The 19,038-nt window shown below is 32.6% G+C and overlaps 3 protein-coding genes and 1 long non-coding RNA gene across 4 annotated transcripts in view; 1 reads left to right on the top strand and 3 right to left on the bottom strand.

Moving 5' to 3' along the window:
- The window catches only part of LOC144841071 (uncharacterized), an 83,385-nt gene that overhangs the window by 17,961 nt on the left and 46,386 nt on the right, over nucleotides 1-19,038 (bottom strand). The gene's annotated exons all lie outside the window — the stretch shown is intronic.
- Nucleotides 1,426-19,038, top strand: part of LOC144841038 (2-aminomuconic semialdehyde dehydrogenase-like) — a 40,204-nt gene continuing 22,591 nt past the window's right edge. Inside the window, exons 1-8 of the mRNA XM_078697194.1 lie at nucleotides 1,426-1,658; nucleotides 2,107-2,307; nucleotides 3,386-3,597; nucleotides 3,694-3,860; nucleotides 4,533-4,708; nucleotides 5,241-5,412; nucleotides 6,109-6,222; nucleotides 6,838-6,933. Of these exons, the coding sequence (XP_078553320.1) occupies nucleotides 1,492-1,658; nucleotides 2,107-2,307; nucleotides 3,386-3,597; nucleotides 3,694-3,860; nucleotides 4,533-4,708; nucleotides 5,241-5,412; nucleotides 6,109-6,222; nucleotides 6,838-6,933 (1,305 nt within the window). The 5' untranslated portion in view covers nucleotides 1,426-1,491. The remainder of the gene's footprint in view (nucleotides 1,659-2,106; nucleotides 2,308-3,385; nucleotides 3,598-3,693; nucleotides 3,861-4,532; nucleotides 4,709-5,240; nucleotides 5,413-6,108; nucleotides 6,223-6,837; nucleotides 6,934-19,038) is intronic.
- LOC144840756 (histamine H2 receptor-like) lies at nucleotides 12,329-13,533 on the bottom strand. Its single transcript, XM_078696767.1, has one exon. The coding sequence runs from the start codon at nucleotides 13,529-13,531 to the stop codon at nucleotides 12,488-12,490; it is 1,044 nt and encodes a 347-aa protein (XP_078552893.1). The 5' UTR covers nucleotides 13,532-13,533; the 3' UTR covers nucleotides 12,329-12,487.
- On the bottom strand, nucleotides 17,398-18,309 carry LOC144841166 (histamine H2 receptor-like). Its single transcript, XM_078697388.1, has one exon. It carries the CDS (start codon nucleotides 18,307-18,309, stop codon nucleotides 17,398-17,400), a length of 912 nt encoding a protein of 303 aa, XP_078553514.1.

Here is a 19,038-nt window from a genome sequence, read left to right as displayed (position 1 = left end):
ATAGATGGCATAATGAAACCGTGTCAATAGCCTATTATAATAGATGGCATAGAGTGGCTACAATCTTTTAATGTCTATTGAAACACATGTGGAATTTGAATATATTTTGTGGAATGTTGGTGTATGTATTGCGTTATCATCATATCCAGCACTCTACATTACTGAAAACGTTTATATTATGTTCAAAGGATCGGATACAATTTGATTTAATTATTATATTTGATGAAGTGTGTGTATAATATCATGAGTAACATTGGAAATTAGTTAAGATAGTGGGCGGTGGTTGAAAGTATTTATATTGTCTGCCGATTTTCTGTTATAGGAAAAGCATTATCAACAATAAAATAACTGTGGATTTTTTCACGTGAAAATATGTTAAATTATTTTAATGCTATGCATATGCGTAGGCCTAATAGGTTCTTATTTAATTAACAGTAGTCATAATAGGATAGTAAACTAAGATCTAAATATAGACTATATAATAACTTGCCAAACACTTGATCTGAGTGCTCAACGTTTCTCAGACTAAAAACTAAGTGGTAATCAAACACATCATGTAACATTTCCCATTGACGTAAACCACTTTATGTAAGAAGAGTCAATGTAGTCATGTGTATTTACAGATTCATAATGTGTGCACGTTGTAACACCCCCATTAATACAGTGGTTTAATCCAAGATGGAAACACCTATTTGCTGCAATTACTTGGCTTCCTATGACTCAGACGAGAAACTAAAATAGGAAAGTTTACGCGCCATGTCGGTCACAATAGCTGCAACTAAACTGTGGTTCTAGGGCAGCCTAACCTTGTCTTCCAATAAGTCTACTGAATATAAATAAAATGTGTTTTCATAAACTTTCTGAATGAATAAAAGTAGTTAAATATAATAGCAACACAAGAAACTCAAACTCTGTGTGACCAAAGGTCTTTAAACCACTATTTTGTTCCGTTCCAGTACTGATTTAATGTTTTTAGTTCATTTACTTTTAGCTAAGGCAAGTTTTGTAAGCTAACTAAATAGCACCAGTTGACAATCCAAAAAAAGAGGATTTAGTTTTTAAAAACATTAAATGCTTCCTGAAAAAAAAATCTGGAGATAATTTGGTGTTAGGCCTAGAGGACCGGACCCAATCTTGGGATGTGAGAAAGAGGATTTGAACTGGTGTAAACTCAGGATGGTCGAATATTGTCAAACATTATAATGAAAAAGTTTGTATACCCTAAACAATAACAATTTGTTATTGATTGTGTATTATGTATAAGTTTTAAAATAGATACAAAGATTTTACACAACACCAGAGAGCTAGAGGGCGGTAAGAAAAGCAAAGTTTCATTTGTTGGAACCATTGACTATGGTTGGAAAAAAAAAACAACTGTAAAGGTCTCCCTCTATAGAGCAAAAACAAAAGCAACTGCTACGCATGGATGGGTTTCGCAAACGTTGCGAATAGGCCTAACAATCTAGATTAAAATTAGTATTTTGTTGCAAAATGGCAGAGATAGTTATTGAAAATTACATTGGGGGTGAATTCATTGCTTGTGATACACATTTAGATAGTTTTGATCCATCGACAGGGACAGTATGGGCACGTATCCCCGATAGTGGAAAGAATGAGGTTGACCTGGCTGTGACCGCGGCGAAGAATGCATTTCCCAGGTACATCGATATCAGTTAAACAAGCCTAGATAGCCTAGAAGAGCCTTATGGTTATGGAGTTTTTCCTGTATTTGTACCTAACTAGCTATACTTATGTAAACAGTGATCAATGCTATACTACTGTACTAGTACTGATTTGGTCTTGCTTGTTGGAAGAATTACATTTCCGTCTAAACTGCAGATTTTTCAGCAATTTATTTGAAATGATGGTGGACATGAAGTTTTAATTAAAGATGTGGTTTCTCCCCAATCCTGACCCCCTTCCATCAACTGTGCAGGCTTTACTCTGAGCCCACCTAATTGGTGAGGGCCATGCGATCCACTCCTATATGCTGTGACTGTCGGAGATGGTCACATTTTTATAAACATTTTACATTTATATATAAATTCAAATTTTCTTGTCTCAAGGCAATATTATATAATAAATATTGTATGCATTCTTTTCCAGTTGGTCTTCTAAAACAGCAAATGACAGATCAACCATTTTGAATAAGATTGCCGACGTAATTGAGGCAAATTTAGAAGAGCTAGCCCAAGCAGAATCCAAAGATCAAGGCAAACCAGTCTCACTTGCTAGGAAAGTGGACATCCCAAGAGCAGTACATAACTTTAGGTTTTTTGCTACAGCATTTTTACACACTGCTAATCGGTAAATAACATATTTTTCGATCCAGTTTTTGGTCAAAGTGAATAACTATTATGTGACATTAAAATGGCATATTCAACAAATAATTTGATTTAATTAAAAACCCTTCCCACTTTCAATATAATTTAATCAATGCCAGAATTAACAGTACACATAATTTCAATTCACACAAAAAAATTAAAAACTTATAATAACTGTTAAATCTGAAATATTTTGTCTAGTCAGTTTTAAAAATGAGATACCTATAAAAAAAATCAGACATACTGTATAGGACCTTTTAAAGAACCAACATACAATTAAATAGCAATAAAACGAATTCTTCTATGTATGGTGTACATTCACATGTATGAATTACTCGAAGCCTAAATGAAGTCTGTTATGACAGCCTATCTTGGCAAGTCAAGCTCAGTGTCCTTTTGTTTGCTACTACTATGTCTGTTGTTACATAAAATGTTATTTTGATCAATTGATTTATTTGGATAAGCATAATTAAACATTAATAAATGTCACGAAACCTCGCCAATTTAATTAACACTCGTGCAGAAAGAATAATTTCAAATTATATGAAGAGCTTTGTCGTTTTTTTTTCTGATCAACATTTATTACAACTCATGCTCAAGTGAGCATTCCAATAAAGTTTCACATTTAACCATCCAATAATATCTAATAACTAACCGGTAACAATAAAATAAATAGAACAGTAAAGTTCACTTTACTGTACTACCTCAATTATCCCTAGATATTAGATTGATCATAACCTGAAAACATCCCATAATAATCAAAACCCCAATTAAATACAACAATAAACAAATCGATGAATACAACAATAAATGAATAATTACTCCACAAGGCTACCCTTCTATCCCAAAATTACTCTACCCTACACTATATTTGCATCATCGTTGCACTTTACAATATTATTCAATTAATTTCCCAGGATACTGGGTTCAAATCCTGTCAGATGACCAAACACCTCTACTCCCAATAACTGAGCATGTATAGCATCTTGTGTGTATGTTTGTCATATAAAAAAAAAATCCCAATTTTACCCATCTAATCTAAAAAAATGTTAAATTCTTAGGTCTACTCTATTGGAGCAAGCTGGAGCAGTGAATTACACAACTCGTTCACCAATCGGAGTGGCTGGTCTCATCAGCCCGTGGAACCTACCATTATACCTTTTGACCTTCAAGGTGGCACCGTGCATCGCTGCCGGCAACACATGTGTCTGCAAGCCGAGTGAATTTACGTCGGTTACGTCTTGGATGTTTGCCAAGTTACTGAATGAAGCAGGTATGCTTTTTATTTTCAATTTGTTTTTATTTTGATACCTTTATAAAAAATTATAAATTATATAAAACAACATTTTTTTTCTCCTCCACATTTTAGGTCTTCCACCAGGTGTTGTTAACTTTGTTTACGGTACTGGACCTAAAGCCGGAGATGCCATTGTACGCCACCCAGATATCCCGATTATTTCTTTCACCGGTGGTACGGTCACTGCTCAAAAGATCATTGAAGCAAGTGCTCCTAACTGCAAGAAGCTTTCACTGGAGGTAGTATTATGAGGAAGTTATCTCCCTAGTATTATTATTATATAAAAAATACAACCTTTATCTGTCACTACACACTACAGCCAAGCATACAGAAGTACTACTCACTACTATGCTCAGCACATTTCATTTACTTATCTCACTTTACTAATAACTTACAATAATGTGGAAGAGCCCAAAAGAAAGAAGAAATTGTATTGACTAGCCTACTCAAAACAAATAAAAACATATATAATAGTAGCATCAACAAAAGTAAATTTATTAAGTATATTCAATTTATTAAGTATATTAAAGATATATTGTCCCCCTAAAAAAATATTTGTTATATTTTTTTTTTTAAATATGCCATTTTAATATTACATAATAGTGATTCACTTTGACCAAAAACTTGATCGAAAAAGCAAAATATACCTAAATTGTCTGGTTGAAATTAACCATTTCTTTTGTCTTTTTATAAGTGAAATAGTTATTTTTGATGATTTTTTTTTCTACAGAAGTAAATAACTTTATTAAAACTGTGAAATTGCCTATTCAAAATCTGATTTTATTAATCTTTATTTGTCATGTTTTTGGGGGACAATACATCTTTAAGTATGTCATGAATAATTAAAGTTCTACCAACACTTTTTTATTTGTAATTATTAATTATTTGATTTCCTTTTTGTTTTCTTTTAGCTTGGAGGCAAGAACCCAGCGATTGTGTTTTCTGATGCAGACCTTGATAAGTGTATCAACAGAGCAATACATTCAGCTTTTGCCAACCAAGGTGAGATCTGTCTGTGTACCAGTAGGATCTACGTACAAGATGCTATCTACAACACCTTCATCACAAGATTTGTTGAGGCCACCAAGTAAGATAAAGTGTTTAATACATTGACGTATACAGAGGGGGGCACAAGAACTTTCCTTTTTTATTTTATAGGTCATCATTTCTTTTTTTAGATGAACTCAGTTCCATGCTGCAGTACAAGTAAATTACTGATAACATTGTCACTTTAAAAACATGATTTTCCAAAGTGAAAATTTCAAGTGTTTTTGCTCATATTGTACAAATGTACACTGTATATTTAATTTGACCCATTGACCCACAAATGTCGGATGTGGTTCATTATCATCATCATTACAATTATTAGTAGGCTCACATACTCTTTTATCAATCTCTGAATATGTCTATTTATTATGTGGATGTACTGCCCTCTAGAATTTAAAACTTTTTTATTTTATTATTAGCTGAATATAATTGAAACTTTTTGTTAAATAGGTGAAAATGTCCATCTAGCATATTTAACCACCTATCCAACGAATGTATTAAAGCAGGCACTAACACAATACAAATATTTTCCCATGTTGACAAAATATTCACAATACTCTTGAACTTGCAAGGAAAATAATTGTGGGAAACCCAAAGGATTCATCTACAAATATGGGAGCACTGGTCAGTAAGGAACACCTTGCTAAGGTCAAAGGTTATGTCCGTTCAGCAAAAGAAGATGGTGGCAAAATATTGATTGGGGATTCTGTTGATGAACTAACGCTGCCTAAAGAAAATGAAAAAGTGAGTTCTGTTGTATATGTAATGAATAATATATCACTTGAAAACCATATATATAACACTAACTACATAAGTTGTAGCTGGATGGTTACCAATCTAAGAGTCATGGGTTCGAATCCTATGTCACTCCTAAAGACTTGTTCTGTGTGTGTTGTCATGGAGTCTCCGACATACCGTAAATCTTCTAATAGTAACCCGCACTCTAATATATAAGTCAATCTATAATAATAACCCACTACTCTAATATTAACCCATGGGTTAATATTAGAGTCACAAAAACTATTGAGAAAATGCCATTATGAAGACTGGTCGTTTATGATGCAGCCGTATTTTGAAAATAGGGAGATAATGCATGTTGATCTTGGGAGTGGGGGAGGATTGTTTGTTTTTGAGTTTATAAAATAAAGTTAGAGTTCAACCAAATTTGTTTATCCGTACTTATTTTACTATGATTTGCTGACCGGAAAAGTTGGAGATGGGTTACAATTTTCAAGTGCCTAATTTAAGATTAGTAATAGTAACCCACTACTCTAACAGTGACCCTCCTTCTAATAGTAACCCACCCTAAAAAACAATCAAAGAATAATAACCCAGGGTTACAATTAGAAGATTAGAAACCTCATTCTAGACGTCCAAAACCTTCAAAGACTTCTTGTTTCTGTGTGTAGATTTTATCATTTTATGTATCAATTATTTCAGGGTTACTTCATGTTGCCTACTATAATAACAGGCCTAGATGACCAGTCAAGATGCATGCAAGAGGAGATATTTGGCCCTATAGTTTGTATCCAGTCTTTTACTACAGAGCAAGAGGTTAGTCTGCTCTCTACTCTTTAGTTAAGCTCTGCCTACACTATCAAACTAGTTTGACAAAAAAAGTATGATGTACCCAAATATGGTAGTGTTATGCTCAAATATGGTAGTGATATGACATCATCATGTCCATATATGGGCACATAACATTTTTTGTCACATAAAGTTTGATAGTGTAGACAGAGCTTTAGTCAGATTCATACACTCCCATGTTGTGAATGCTCAGTACATTGAAACAACTTTGTGAAAAAATGTGTAATTCTCGACTGGGTTTCCCCATGACCTTTATACCTCTAGAACACCAAGCTTCCGGTATAATACCACAGGGAGGCAAATTCCTAAATACGGTGTCATATGGAACCCTAATGTAAGCTTAAACATAATTCCTGTGATGCATGTGACAACATGTGACCCAGCTTTACAAACCTTCCTAAAGCCTGTTTTCAACTACGCGAATTTGTTCATGCGAATCAAAAGCATCAGCTTATACGCTGTTATGTTTCAGTGTAGTGAAGACTTAATTAATAATGCTAACAATATTAAAGAATTATTTCTATTGTGGATATTTAATTTTGATGATGAATTTTAACCAACTGTTAATATGGGTATCTTTAGGCGATTGACAGAGCGAATGGAGTCAAGTATGGTCTGTGTGCAAGTGTATGGACAACAGACATTGGTAAAACACATCGTGTGGCTCACAAACTACAAGTAAGATTTCAAATTTATTGTAGATTATTAGAGAATAAGAGAGCAATAAAGTGAACTTCTTATTTTAAAGATGCAAGCTTAAATGCTCCGATCATCTCTTGATAACACCCGACTATTTCCTCCGACAAATCGCCTCCACGGGGATCAGTCCTTCCGTGTCGCTGGCCTCCGTATGTGGAACATGCCTCCGCAGCGTATTCGTGGGCCATCAAATATCATTAAGTTAAAAACTCCTAAAAATAACATTGATTAACATTAAAATTTAGTTTTAGTTATCTGTAATACACCTTGAAATTTGGTTTATGTATGTAAATATAAGCATTCCTGCTAAAATAACGGATAATATAATGCTTTGATATCGCAAAAAGATCTATATATATATTTTTATTTTTGATGTTGTATTATTTTATGTTTTAAACCTGTAAGTGGCGGTAATTATCGCTGTTGGTTTTGATTGAATAAAATAAAAATAAAATAAATACATGTAGATATTCAAGAGCCTGCTGTTAATAAATGTTAGGGAGGTCTGCTAAAAAAAAGAATTCATTAGTCCTTCAGCGAATTGTTTTGGATAACAAATCAACAGTTGACTGAACTAGGGGTATTGACTGTGTTGTGCGGCCAACTGTTAATGTTTTGATTTCATTCGTTGTCCATGGATGACCTCAATGTGTTCACCTGTCGGGTTGGAATAATTGTTCACATTCAACTAATATCCTTAATAAGATTGTAAGCTGTTCGTAGCTTGTGATGCAGGTATCAACACAGGCATTGGATTAAATTGTTTACAATTTTATCACATTTTTTAATTGTTAATTGTTTACAATTTGCCTTTACTACTTTTTAAATTATTTTTACTCTATTTTAAAAATATTTAGTTGAATTTTACACTACTTAACTTGTAACTCTCAACTATTTCTTCTCCACTCCCTAAGCCTCAGTTTATGTTATTTTACTTAAATCATTCTTAATGCTACAATGATTTATTAACATTGCAACAGTTGCTAAGAGGAAATGCTGTAGGTATTGGTAATCAATAGGTACATGCCCTGATCCAACGTAGGATGCACCTGGCCCTTGAGAGATGCACGGTGCTATTGTCACACTAATACGTATACATACAGCTTATTAAGACAACCTTGAGATTATATGAGGCCTTCACAATCATAATTAAAATCAAATAATTATAAACCAATTGTTGATGAGTTTTGATTTACCTACTTATAAACAAGGTCTCCATAATTGCTATATTCATAATTATAAATTTTTTTCTAATGGATTACATCAATATTAATCTTTTTTAATATTTTTATTGATTTTCTGAGAATACAGTATTATTATTGGATCAATTCAATTCAGTAATTTAATTGTTTTTAGAATATATATTTTTTAAATAATCAAATTGTTTTTATAATATTTATAAATGTGAAGTTTTGAAATCATATTTAAATAATGAAGTTTACGTTTTTACAAAATGTATTATTTTGATTTAATTCAGAAAAATTAATTAAATTAAGTCGGCATTGGCTAGTTTCTTGGTGGTCTTCTCCGACTCACGTAGGTTGTTTATTATCAAACCATTTATTTTTACGTAATATTTGGTTGTCAACATGGCAACTAGAAATTAAAAACCAAACATTGGATAAAAATTACAAAAATGTTTGCTCTGGAAACCTCATTTTATACTGTAATTCAAAAGTTTTTTGAAACAGATAGAATGGTCAGAATACCGAATAAATTGACTGTGACAAGAAAATGTAAGAAGAAATAGGCCAATTTAATGATCATTTTCACCAAACAGTAGATTTAAAAAAAATATATTTTTGGTTATTTTTATAGGTGAAATCATTATTTTTGTTCAAAATTGTTTGCCTATAGTGAATACCTTGATCAAAATTACAAAATGGCATATATTCAACATGAAGGAAAATACATTAGAGATGTATGCCATTTTAATGTCACCTAATAGGTTATTCGCTTTGACCAAAAATTGGATTGAAAAAAAATGTATTTACCTAAAAAACTGTAATTTAAAGCAAAAAATAGTCAAATTGGCTGGCAGCCAATGGGATTTTGGTTGAATTCAATAATTTATTTTTTCATTTTATAAGTGAAAACATTAATTTTTCCGTTTTTTTCTCTATGGAAGTGATTAACTTTATTAAAACTACAAATAATCTATTCAAAGTCTGATTTTATTAATCTTTATTTTTCATGTTTTTGAGGGACAATACATCTTTAAAAAATTACAGGACATGTTAACTACTGTTTGTAATGAGTACATTCCCTCTTAAAGTGCATTCATTTATGTTCCTTTTTAAAAACATATTTTACCCTTTTGTCTGATTGACATTTATCAAATCGCAGCCAATTTAAACTGCTAAAATGTGTGGCGTGCCATTAGTGCCATGATGGGCTTGCAGCTCTATTAATTATTTAGGCTCTGATAACTTCATTTTAGTCGTCAATAGGTTGACCTATAACATCAATTAGGTTAATACTGTGTTTTGTAGTCACACAAACTAAATTGAATTTTTCTCTAGTCATTATGTCGATACTTCTACACAGAATATCTATCTGGTTATTTGTGACTTCTACTGCAGTTACTGCGGTAATAACTACATTTTACGCTTTAACCGGTTAGGCAATTATTTATTTTTTTAAGGTGTTTCCTGGATAAGAACATTAATTGCTATTTTAATGGCTACCTCGTAAACTTTTACAGGGAAACAAACTAAAATCATATGTTATTGCATGAGAAAACATAGTTACTGCAGTAATTGAAGTAGAATCATTGTTGATCAGCAGTTATGCTTTATTCATATTAGAATGATGATGAGTGCTTTGATATTGTTGATTTGTCGGCATGAGAGGTTGGAGCTTTTGTTCAGAAGAAACTACTGTAATAATATAGTTAAACGTTTCTTTCAACTTGGTGATTTATTAAACCAAAATGTTGACTTCATTTATTGAGTGATAGATTGATTTACCTCAGACAACGTTCTATTTAAATTTGTTGGTCTAATTACTTTTCATTAGACGAAATGAATACACCAAGTTTTAATATTTATATAACAATTACCTTTGTCTCACACACGGTGGTCTGCTAACTCAGTTTAACTGGACATGCATTGCACTTTGTAACTATAGCTACAAGAAACCGATATTGTTCGAAAATGTAACATTTGTGACATCACAAGAGAGTTTCTTGATTTTACTTTTCTGTAAGTGGGGTATAGGAAGTAGAATGTTATTTATTTATTAAAGTTCTGGCTGTTTTACTTTATCGTTTTGATTTAGCTTTTTGCTTATTTTATTTTGTATCTCCATTGAGATCCAGCCATTGATACCCACATCATTGTATTTTTTCAGTAACTTGCCTTTGGATTTATTTATTGGTATTTTATATATATCACTACCATATTTGGGCAGATCTCACTTTTTTTGTCAAACTAGTTTGATAGTGTAGACAGAGCTTTAGACTTCTATACTAATTAAGGAATGAAGTACAGTTTTAATTAGGCATATTGCTAATTAATCCATGAAATAGTAATCGGCGACTTTTACCAAACATCTCCGCAGTTCAATTATTTTTTAGACGTTGACTAAGTAGAAGTCTAAGTACTGTTTATTTTCTGCAAGATATTTAAGAGTTGAAAACATAATATATCTCAATATCCAGGTTTTTTTAACCTTTAAAACAATTAAATTTTCTCAGCAGAATCAAATTACCAGGCCTGTGTCTATTGAGTGAAAGTATTTATTGCGACCTCATTGCGATATCAAGTGATTTTCTAATTTAATAATCTATTGTTAATTCAGAATGAAATCAAAAGGAGATTATCGGAAAATCCTTCTCTTTTGTGTCAGATTCGAAAGCTTTTAATTACATCCATCGGTTACTGATGAATTAAGATTGAATAGGTTCAAATATGAATGTTAAACCTTGTGTATGGCGCGCCAAGCTGTCATTTATTCAAGCAATAGAGATATCTTAGTTTTGTCAGCTTGGCGCGCCACACTTGTTAGAATTAGTAACTCAACTACGGATAATCTAGATTATCCCGGTTATAAATATTAATATTGAGATCGTTGTTGTATATTCTTTTTGTGAAATACTATTAATGACAGGTAGCCTACTATACAATAGTTTACAGGTTATGGTTTTATGTTTGGAAAATTTATAATTAAATTGTTTTAAATGAACACTTATTTCGACACTCTTCATTTTCGAATGAAAAAACTTATTATCTTCTAACAGACATACTGCACATGCTCAGAAAACTACGTATTATCGCGTGAAATCATCCAGTTTTATTAGTTAAACACGTGCATAAAAATATCGGTGATTGCGACTAATTCTAATAATCAGGAAAACTTTATTATCCTGATTATTTTATTTATCGATCAAATGTCTCCATCATCATTGTTTATCCGGATGTCGCCTTATTCTGGTATCGTGCAACTAACCTTTTACTTATTTTTTTGTGGTTGTATTTTCCATGTTATATGTTTATTGTTTGTGGATGTTTTTAAATGAATTTGAGTAAAGTAACCATTTATAGTAATGTTCAGACGGCCTAAAGTCTAATGTAAAGTTACATCAAACACGAAATTATGCGTGCGTTACTTTCGATTCGTGTGAACATCCCCTATCCTTTAAACGAAACATGTAACGTACTGAAACTAAAGGGAACTTTAGTAAGTTTCAGCGGATAACATTTTAACTATAAACACCTATAAAAGATGGTGGTATAAATTAATGTCGAATCTGCTGATGGTCAAAAATAATTTAAAGAATATACATGATATTTGTCAATACATATTCACAATTTCAGAAAATATATACAATACAAAAAATTCGCATACGCCATATAATACATTTTATTAATTTGTTTGCCTAATAAATATTAATAACATTTTTTTCATTAGCCTACAAGTAGGCCTATACTTTAACCTTATAATTACAAATGACAATAATTACACCACATCCTATTCAAGGAGAAACTTCTAGAAAGTGTTCTCTTAATATGAATTCTCGGTAACTTTATTAAAGTCGGAAATATTGTGTAAATATAAAATTCCTTTGTAAATGAAAAAAAAATATATATTGATATAAGCATTCTTTCTTGAAAGTAAACGTTAAAATATAGCAGTTTATGTTTATAATCATTCTAGGATAGTATACATAAGCAACTAATTAATATTTATAAATCTTGATTTGGTTTAAAATATGTTTACATTAACATACTGTGATAGTAATAACCTTTTAAAATTAAACTTAAGTTATTATTAAAACAATCATTGGGGCACAGGTCACTATTAGACAATATTGCTGCACCTTAGGAACATTAGTGATTGTTCACAGTTCTTACTCGAATGGACACTCATGGAATCTTAGACTTTAGAAACAAGCACAATCGTTACGCCAAAATAATATCAGTTTTGGCGAATGTTTGTTTGTTTGATTCCGAGGGTCACAGGTATAGTGAGGCCTACATCAGTTTATTAATGTAACTTATTGCTATGAAGTTAGCGCTGAATGTCCAATATTTTAAGATGTCTGAGCAGTCGTGTTAACAACTTGCTGTCGATGATTCAAAGAATTAGTGTTGGTGTCCGAGTCGCCATTGAATCGCTGTACATGGTTCTTGTAGCACGGTAACATTGACTTCATAACCTGCAATGCGTTCTTCCGATATGCGCGATTCGTAGCTGAATATATCAAAGAGTTCCACCAACTATTAGACAACGCTAACCATAGAACGAAGAATAGTGCCCCATCGTTAATAGTGTTATTAGTTATTGCCATATATGAATGCACTATTAAAAATGGCAACCATGCGATATTAAAAGCGCCGGTGACGATAAATAATGTTTTGATTGCTTTCCATTCCTTCTTCGATACAATCGGGATTCCGTTATTCGACGAGACTGTTAACTCCTCAATCTTACGAATGTGTTTCCTGCTAATAAAGAATAAACGGATATACAGAAGAATCATAAGAAGTCCGGGAACCATGATAAAAGCGAATAAAGTAATAATGTTAAATGTTTTAAACTTCACGTCACCCCACGCTACCATGCATGTACACAGATTTGGGTTGTAAAACACAGATTGTTTTCCTTTAAGAATTGACGATAAAGTTACTAAAATAAACGTGAAAATCCAAATAAACGTAACGGCAAGCAACGCTCGTTTTTTGGTTACCAACAGTATGTAGTGAAGAGGCTTTGAGATAGCTATGTATCTATCAACGCTTACAGATAATAACGACAGCAAAGAAACACCGCAAAAAATACTGCCAGATAATCCGATAACCATACAAATTCTATCTCCGTACGGCCACGACGAAATTATCCCTGGAATTATAGAAAACAGATCATTTAGCAACCCAACAAATAAATCCGCAAACGCCAGAGAAAGCAGAAATATTTTGGTAACTTCTGATACAGATCGCAGACGATACAATACGACGATACTAAGAATATTCCCGCTAATTGTCATAAAAGCACAAAATATTAAGAACATTGTTCGCAGAAAAATAATAAAAATGTGCGTAGAATCGTCGGCGTTCTGCGTACTATTCGTATCCATTGCTCTTTCTGCGCCGCCAATCTTTTAATTTATTGTTTTTACCTTTTCAGTTAGTGGAAACGCGACTCTATAGGAATAATTGAATACAATGTTTATTCAAACACCTATTCTCCAATTTGGTTGTTGTTTTACTAAATTCTCCAAATAAAAATGTTATCACACGTATTTATTAAAGAGCATCTAAATGAGCCGACTACCTGGTTAAATACGGGTTATTACTTTCAAAAACATTCGAATATTGTCGTCGAATTAATCTATCACATTATCTGTCGGATTGCAAGTACCGATGCCAGAGGAGCGACTGAATACTGCACGTCAGTTTATCGTATTTATGAGTTCGTTCTTCGTGATTTACAGGTGATGAGGAGAATAATTTCCCATCAGTCATCGGGGTTTTCACGATCTTTCAACAGAGAGCAGACAAGAGGTGTAATGCCTTAAAACACGACACACGCCCTCATTAATATTGGCATTTAATAATTACTGCTTTTGAAATCGAACTGCCGTACTCCAATGGTTTCGTGGTACTATTACATTTCTCAGAGCAATTTCATAAAACATGACACACGCCCTCATGCGGATATAGCGTCATTGAGCTTCAATAGTTCCTTCATTAAAATATAAAAATCTAATAAAAACAGATAAAATATTGGATATGATAAGCCCACTAACGATAGAAATAATGATGGGACTGCAGACTTCTCCACTCACGTATCAAGTTAAATATGATATACATTGAACACATGGTTAAATGCTTGTTAAAATGGTATCTTTTGTACAATTTCAGCTTTCTTAAACAATTTTACATAATGTTTTCGTCTTTTAACTGTAGTTTTCTATTTTTGAAACGTCTATACGCCTACAAAAATGAAAAAAAAAAAAAAAAATCCAATTTTATACTATAGTAATTTGTGGTCGGGAGAGAGGCTTACAAAATGTAGATACTGTACCTGAAATGAAGAATTCTAAATGGTAACATAACAGTAGGCCTATACCGCGATGTGTCAAAATTGTTGTAAATGTCGTTATTTCTATATGACCTTGTTATTATATTTTATTCTGGTTACTGGGAATTTACCTGGAAATATTAATACTTTAACTGCAAAGAACAATCTTTACGTTATTGTTTATTTTATCTTTGAGTACAAGGACTGTTGTTAAAGTGACAATAAATATTGTAATACATTTTAATAACCGTATTAAATTTATTTCTGGAAATATTCAAATTTTAACAACAAAGACAAACCTTTACATTATCGTTTTATTTTCACTATGTACACACTCTTTTAGATAATTAAATACAAAAACTGTGTTATAGTAAATTGACACGAATGTCGCCATTTGTACAACATACAATAACATTATGATTTATGCAATCTCTTATTTACCAAAAACACTACATTACTGTATGGTTCATTTTCATATGTATAATGATCGTTGCCGAATTGTGTTTATAAATAAATATTAATGCTAATTTTTTTTCCCCAATAACAAGAATTGTGTTTGACTTTCTCGCTCATTATAATAAGAGACAGTTCACAAACATACTACGCCTACTTTTCATCAATTTTTAGTTACAGCTCACTATGTCGGTCGGTTGGTCGGTCGGTAAACACTAACTTGAGCACGCGACTGCAGCCATATATGGCCTTGTTAGATAAAAATTGTATATAAAAATAGACCTGTTAGTTAGTGATTAAAATACATATATATACTTTATCTCATAAATAATATCCTGGATTTATATAGCGCCTAATGTTGTGAAACCTCTAAGCGCTGAACATTATTATCCCAGTCATTTTTTTTGGATCAAACACGTATGGAAACATACTCCCATAATGCAGCTAGTAATCAGCGCAAAATTGTGTCTTGATCTAACCGGGTTCCCATTTATACACCTGGGTGGAGAGAGGCAAACGTAAGTAAAGTATCTTGCCTAAGGATACAAGCAATGCGGCGAGAGTTGGATTCGAAGCTTGATTTCACGATCAGTAGTCGAACGTCCAACACACACCACACGCCCTATAAATCTAAATCAACCTTTTTTTTGCAACAAAAAAAAAGGAATTATAATCGAGTCCAACAAATATCTATGTTCTTGATTTCCAGCGCATAGCATAGCACAAAACAATTATAAAACACACAAATACATAAAAGTAACACGTTGAAAAATAATCCTGACATTAAAACTGTGGTACAACATACATTAAAGATGTATTGTTCCTCAAAAACATGAAAAAAGATTAATTAAATTAGACTTTGAATATAAATATGGTATTTTGTAGTTTAATCAAGTTAATCACTTCTGTAGAAAAAAACTCGAAAAAATAATGTTTTGACATATAACATGACAAAATAAATGGTTAAATTCAACCAAAAACCCATTGGCTGGCAGCCAATTTGACTATTTTTTGCTTTAAATTTCAGTTTTTTTCAGGTAAATAATTGTTTTGTCGATCTAATTTTTTGTCAAAGTGGATAACTATTATGTGACGTTAAATGGCATATTCAACAAAAAAAATGTAAAAATTATTTTTCAGGGAACAATACATCTTTTAAAATTATTTATTTTAATTTAGTAAGAGCTATAAATGTTACCACATGTAGGTATCTCACCTATTACTGTATTACTTTCAGGTGCTTGAATTTTGCACCTAAGTTAATTTAAACTGTACTCTTGTAAATATATAAACTTTTAATTATCATCAATGTGCAATATTTAATAATTATTACAAAAAGTAATTTTAATCTTTTAGCCACTTCTTTATCAGAGAATAGTGTTGTTTTTATGTGTTGTTGTGCTTATCTGTGTTGGTGCAATTTCTGTGTATTTTTGCTGTTTTATTTATATATGATATTCCAGTTTTCAAAACAAATGTTCGTCAATTCTTAATTGGACAAATAAAGATACTGCCATGACTATGACTATGTGCTGCGTTATTTTACATTTTTTGATCACTCTTTTTGTTTGTTAATTTAGACATAGACATAGACAACGCTTTATTCATCCATAAATTTGGAAATTACCAGTAAATATAAACATAATAAAATACGGTAACATAATTATTCTATTGTTTTTCGTAATAAATATTGAAATTATTGTATTACATTATTTGAAACTTGCAAGAAAAGTTTTCCAGAGGTTATTGCATGAGGCTTAGACTAAAACCTCGAAAAATTATCTTGCCATACTCGGAGTCTGCTTCCTTTCAAAACTAAACTTTGCTAGTTTAGACTAGGTTTTATCATGGAGGAAATATGAACCCTACGATGTCATATAACTAATAAGACATTTCACTCTTTATTTATTCGGTCATTTAGACTATTTCGACACATAAGCTCTGTATCTTCACACTTTATTGTGGATCACTAAGAACTTAAAAGATGAATTAAGTACTGGGTCACTTTAAGCTTCAAAGTATGCATATTATAAACAGAACTTCCAATTTGCGCAGTAGGTTGACATCATCATTTTGATTATAGAATTTAGTTAAACCTGTACATCGTTCTTTGCACACTAACATCCATTTATGATTTTTTGAGTTTCTATGTGTACGATTCGTTCGGGTCTCTAACTTTCAAGATGTTGGTGCAAATGCCTACTCAGACTGCGTCGTACGACGAGACCCGACCAAACGTCTTGACTCGTCGGTGCTGAATCCCGAAGAGACGAGTCGTCTTATCAAAGCGTCGGGCGTAGTGTTTAGGTCGTCGGGAGAACATTAAACTTGTATATCTTTCTCCCGACGAAACGACTCGTCGGGACCTCGTCGTACGAAGCAGTCTGGCCTTTATTCAAATATAAGTTAATGAAATATAGGCTCACTATGAAGTACAAGCGAAGGTGAGGTCCAATATCTTAAAACTTACGTATTGATGTCCGAATCGCCATTAATTGGGTGTATATCGTTCTTGTAGCACGGTAACATTGACTTCATAACCTGCAATGCGTTCTTCCGATACGCGCGATTCGTAGCTAAATATATCAAAGGATTCCACCAACTATTAGACAACGCTAACCATAGAACGAAGAATTGTACCCCACCGTTGACAGTGGTCTTGGCTATTGCCATATATGAATGCACTATTAAAAATGGCAAATACGCAATATTAAAAGCGCCGGTGACAATAAATAATGTTTTGATCGCTTTCCATTCCTTCTTCGATACAATCGGGATTCCGTTATTTGATGAAACGGTTAACTCTGTAATCTTACGAATATGTTTCCTGCTAATAAAGAATAAACGGATATACAGAAGAATCATAAGAAGTCCGGGAACCATGATAAAGGCGAATAAAGTAATAATGTTAAATGTTTTAAACTTCACGTCACCCCACGCTATACATTTACACAGGTTCGGGTTGTAAAACACAGATTGTTTTCCTTTAAGAATTGACGATAAAGTAATTAAAATAAACGTGAAAATCCAAATAAAAGTAACGGCAAACAGCGCTCGTTTTTTGGTTACCAACAGTATGTAGTGAAGAGGCTTTGAGATAGCTATGTATCTATCAACGCTTACAGATAATAATGACAGCAAAGAAATACCGCAAAAAATACTGCCAGATAACCCGATAACCATACAAAGTCCATCTCCGTACGGCCACGACGAAGTTATCGCTGGAATTATTGAAAACATGCATTGCAACCCAACAAATAAATCCGCAAACGCCAGAGATATCAGGAATATTTTGGTAACTTCTGATACAGATCGCAGACGATACAATACGACGATACTAGGAATATTACCGCCAATTGTCATAAAAGCGCAAAACATTATGAACATTGTTCGTAGAAAAATAATAAAAATGTGCGTAGAATCGTCGGCGTTCTGCGTACTATTCGTATCGATTGCGGGTTTCTTTATGCGCCGCCAATAAAGAAGAGTTATTGTTTTTACCTTTTCAGCTAGTGGAAACGCGACTCTATAGGAATAATTGAATAAAATGTTTATTCAAACACCCATTCTCCAATTTGGTTGTTGTTTTACTAAATTCTCCAAATAAAAATGTTATCACACGTATTTATTAAAGAGCATCTAAATGAGCAGACTACCTGGTTAAATACGGGTTATTACTTTCAAAACATTCGCATATTTTCGTCGCTTTGTTGAATTAATCTATCACATTATCTGTCGGATTGTTTAAGTACCGATGTCAGAGGAGCGATTGAATACTGCCGTCAATTTATCGTATTTGTGAGTTCGTTCTTCGTGATTTACAGGTGATGAGGAGAATAATTTCCCAGCAGTCATCGGGGTTTTCACGATCTTTTAACAGAGAGCAGACGAGAGGTGTAATGCCTTAAAACACGACACACGCCCTCATTAATATTGGCATTTAATAATTACTTCTTTTGAAATCGAACTGCCGTACTCCAATGGTTTGGTACTACTGTATTAACATTTCTCAGAGCATAGGCGTAATTTCATAAAACATGACACACGCCCTCATGCGGATATAGCGTCATTAAGCTTCAATAGTTCCTTCATTAAAATCTAAAAACA

This window comes from Antedon bifida, chromosome 4 (assembly GCF_963402885.1).
Source record: "Antedon bifida chromosome 4, ecAntBifi1.1, whole genome shotgun sequence".
Classification (NCBI taxonomy): domain Eukaryota; kingdom Metazoa; phylum Echinodermata; class Crinoidea; order Comatulida; family Antedonidae; genus Antedon; species Antedon bifida.
The sequence above is the reverse complement of the archived record's forward strand: the minus strand, read 5'-3'. Positions and strand labels throughout refer to the sequence as shown.

Coding starts and splice junctions, on each gene's coding strand:
- LOC144840756 (XM_078696767.1), bottom strand. CDS start 13,531: ATGGATACGAATAGTACGCAGAACGCCGACGATTCTACGCACATTTTT.
- LOC144841166 (XM_078697388.1), bottom strand. CDS start 18,309: ATGTTTTGCGCTTTTATGACAATTGGCGGTAATATTCCTAGTATCGTC.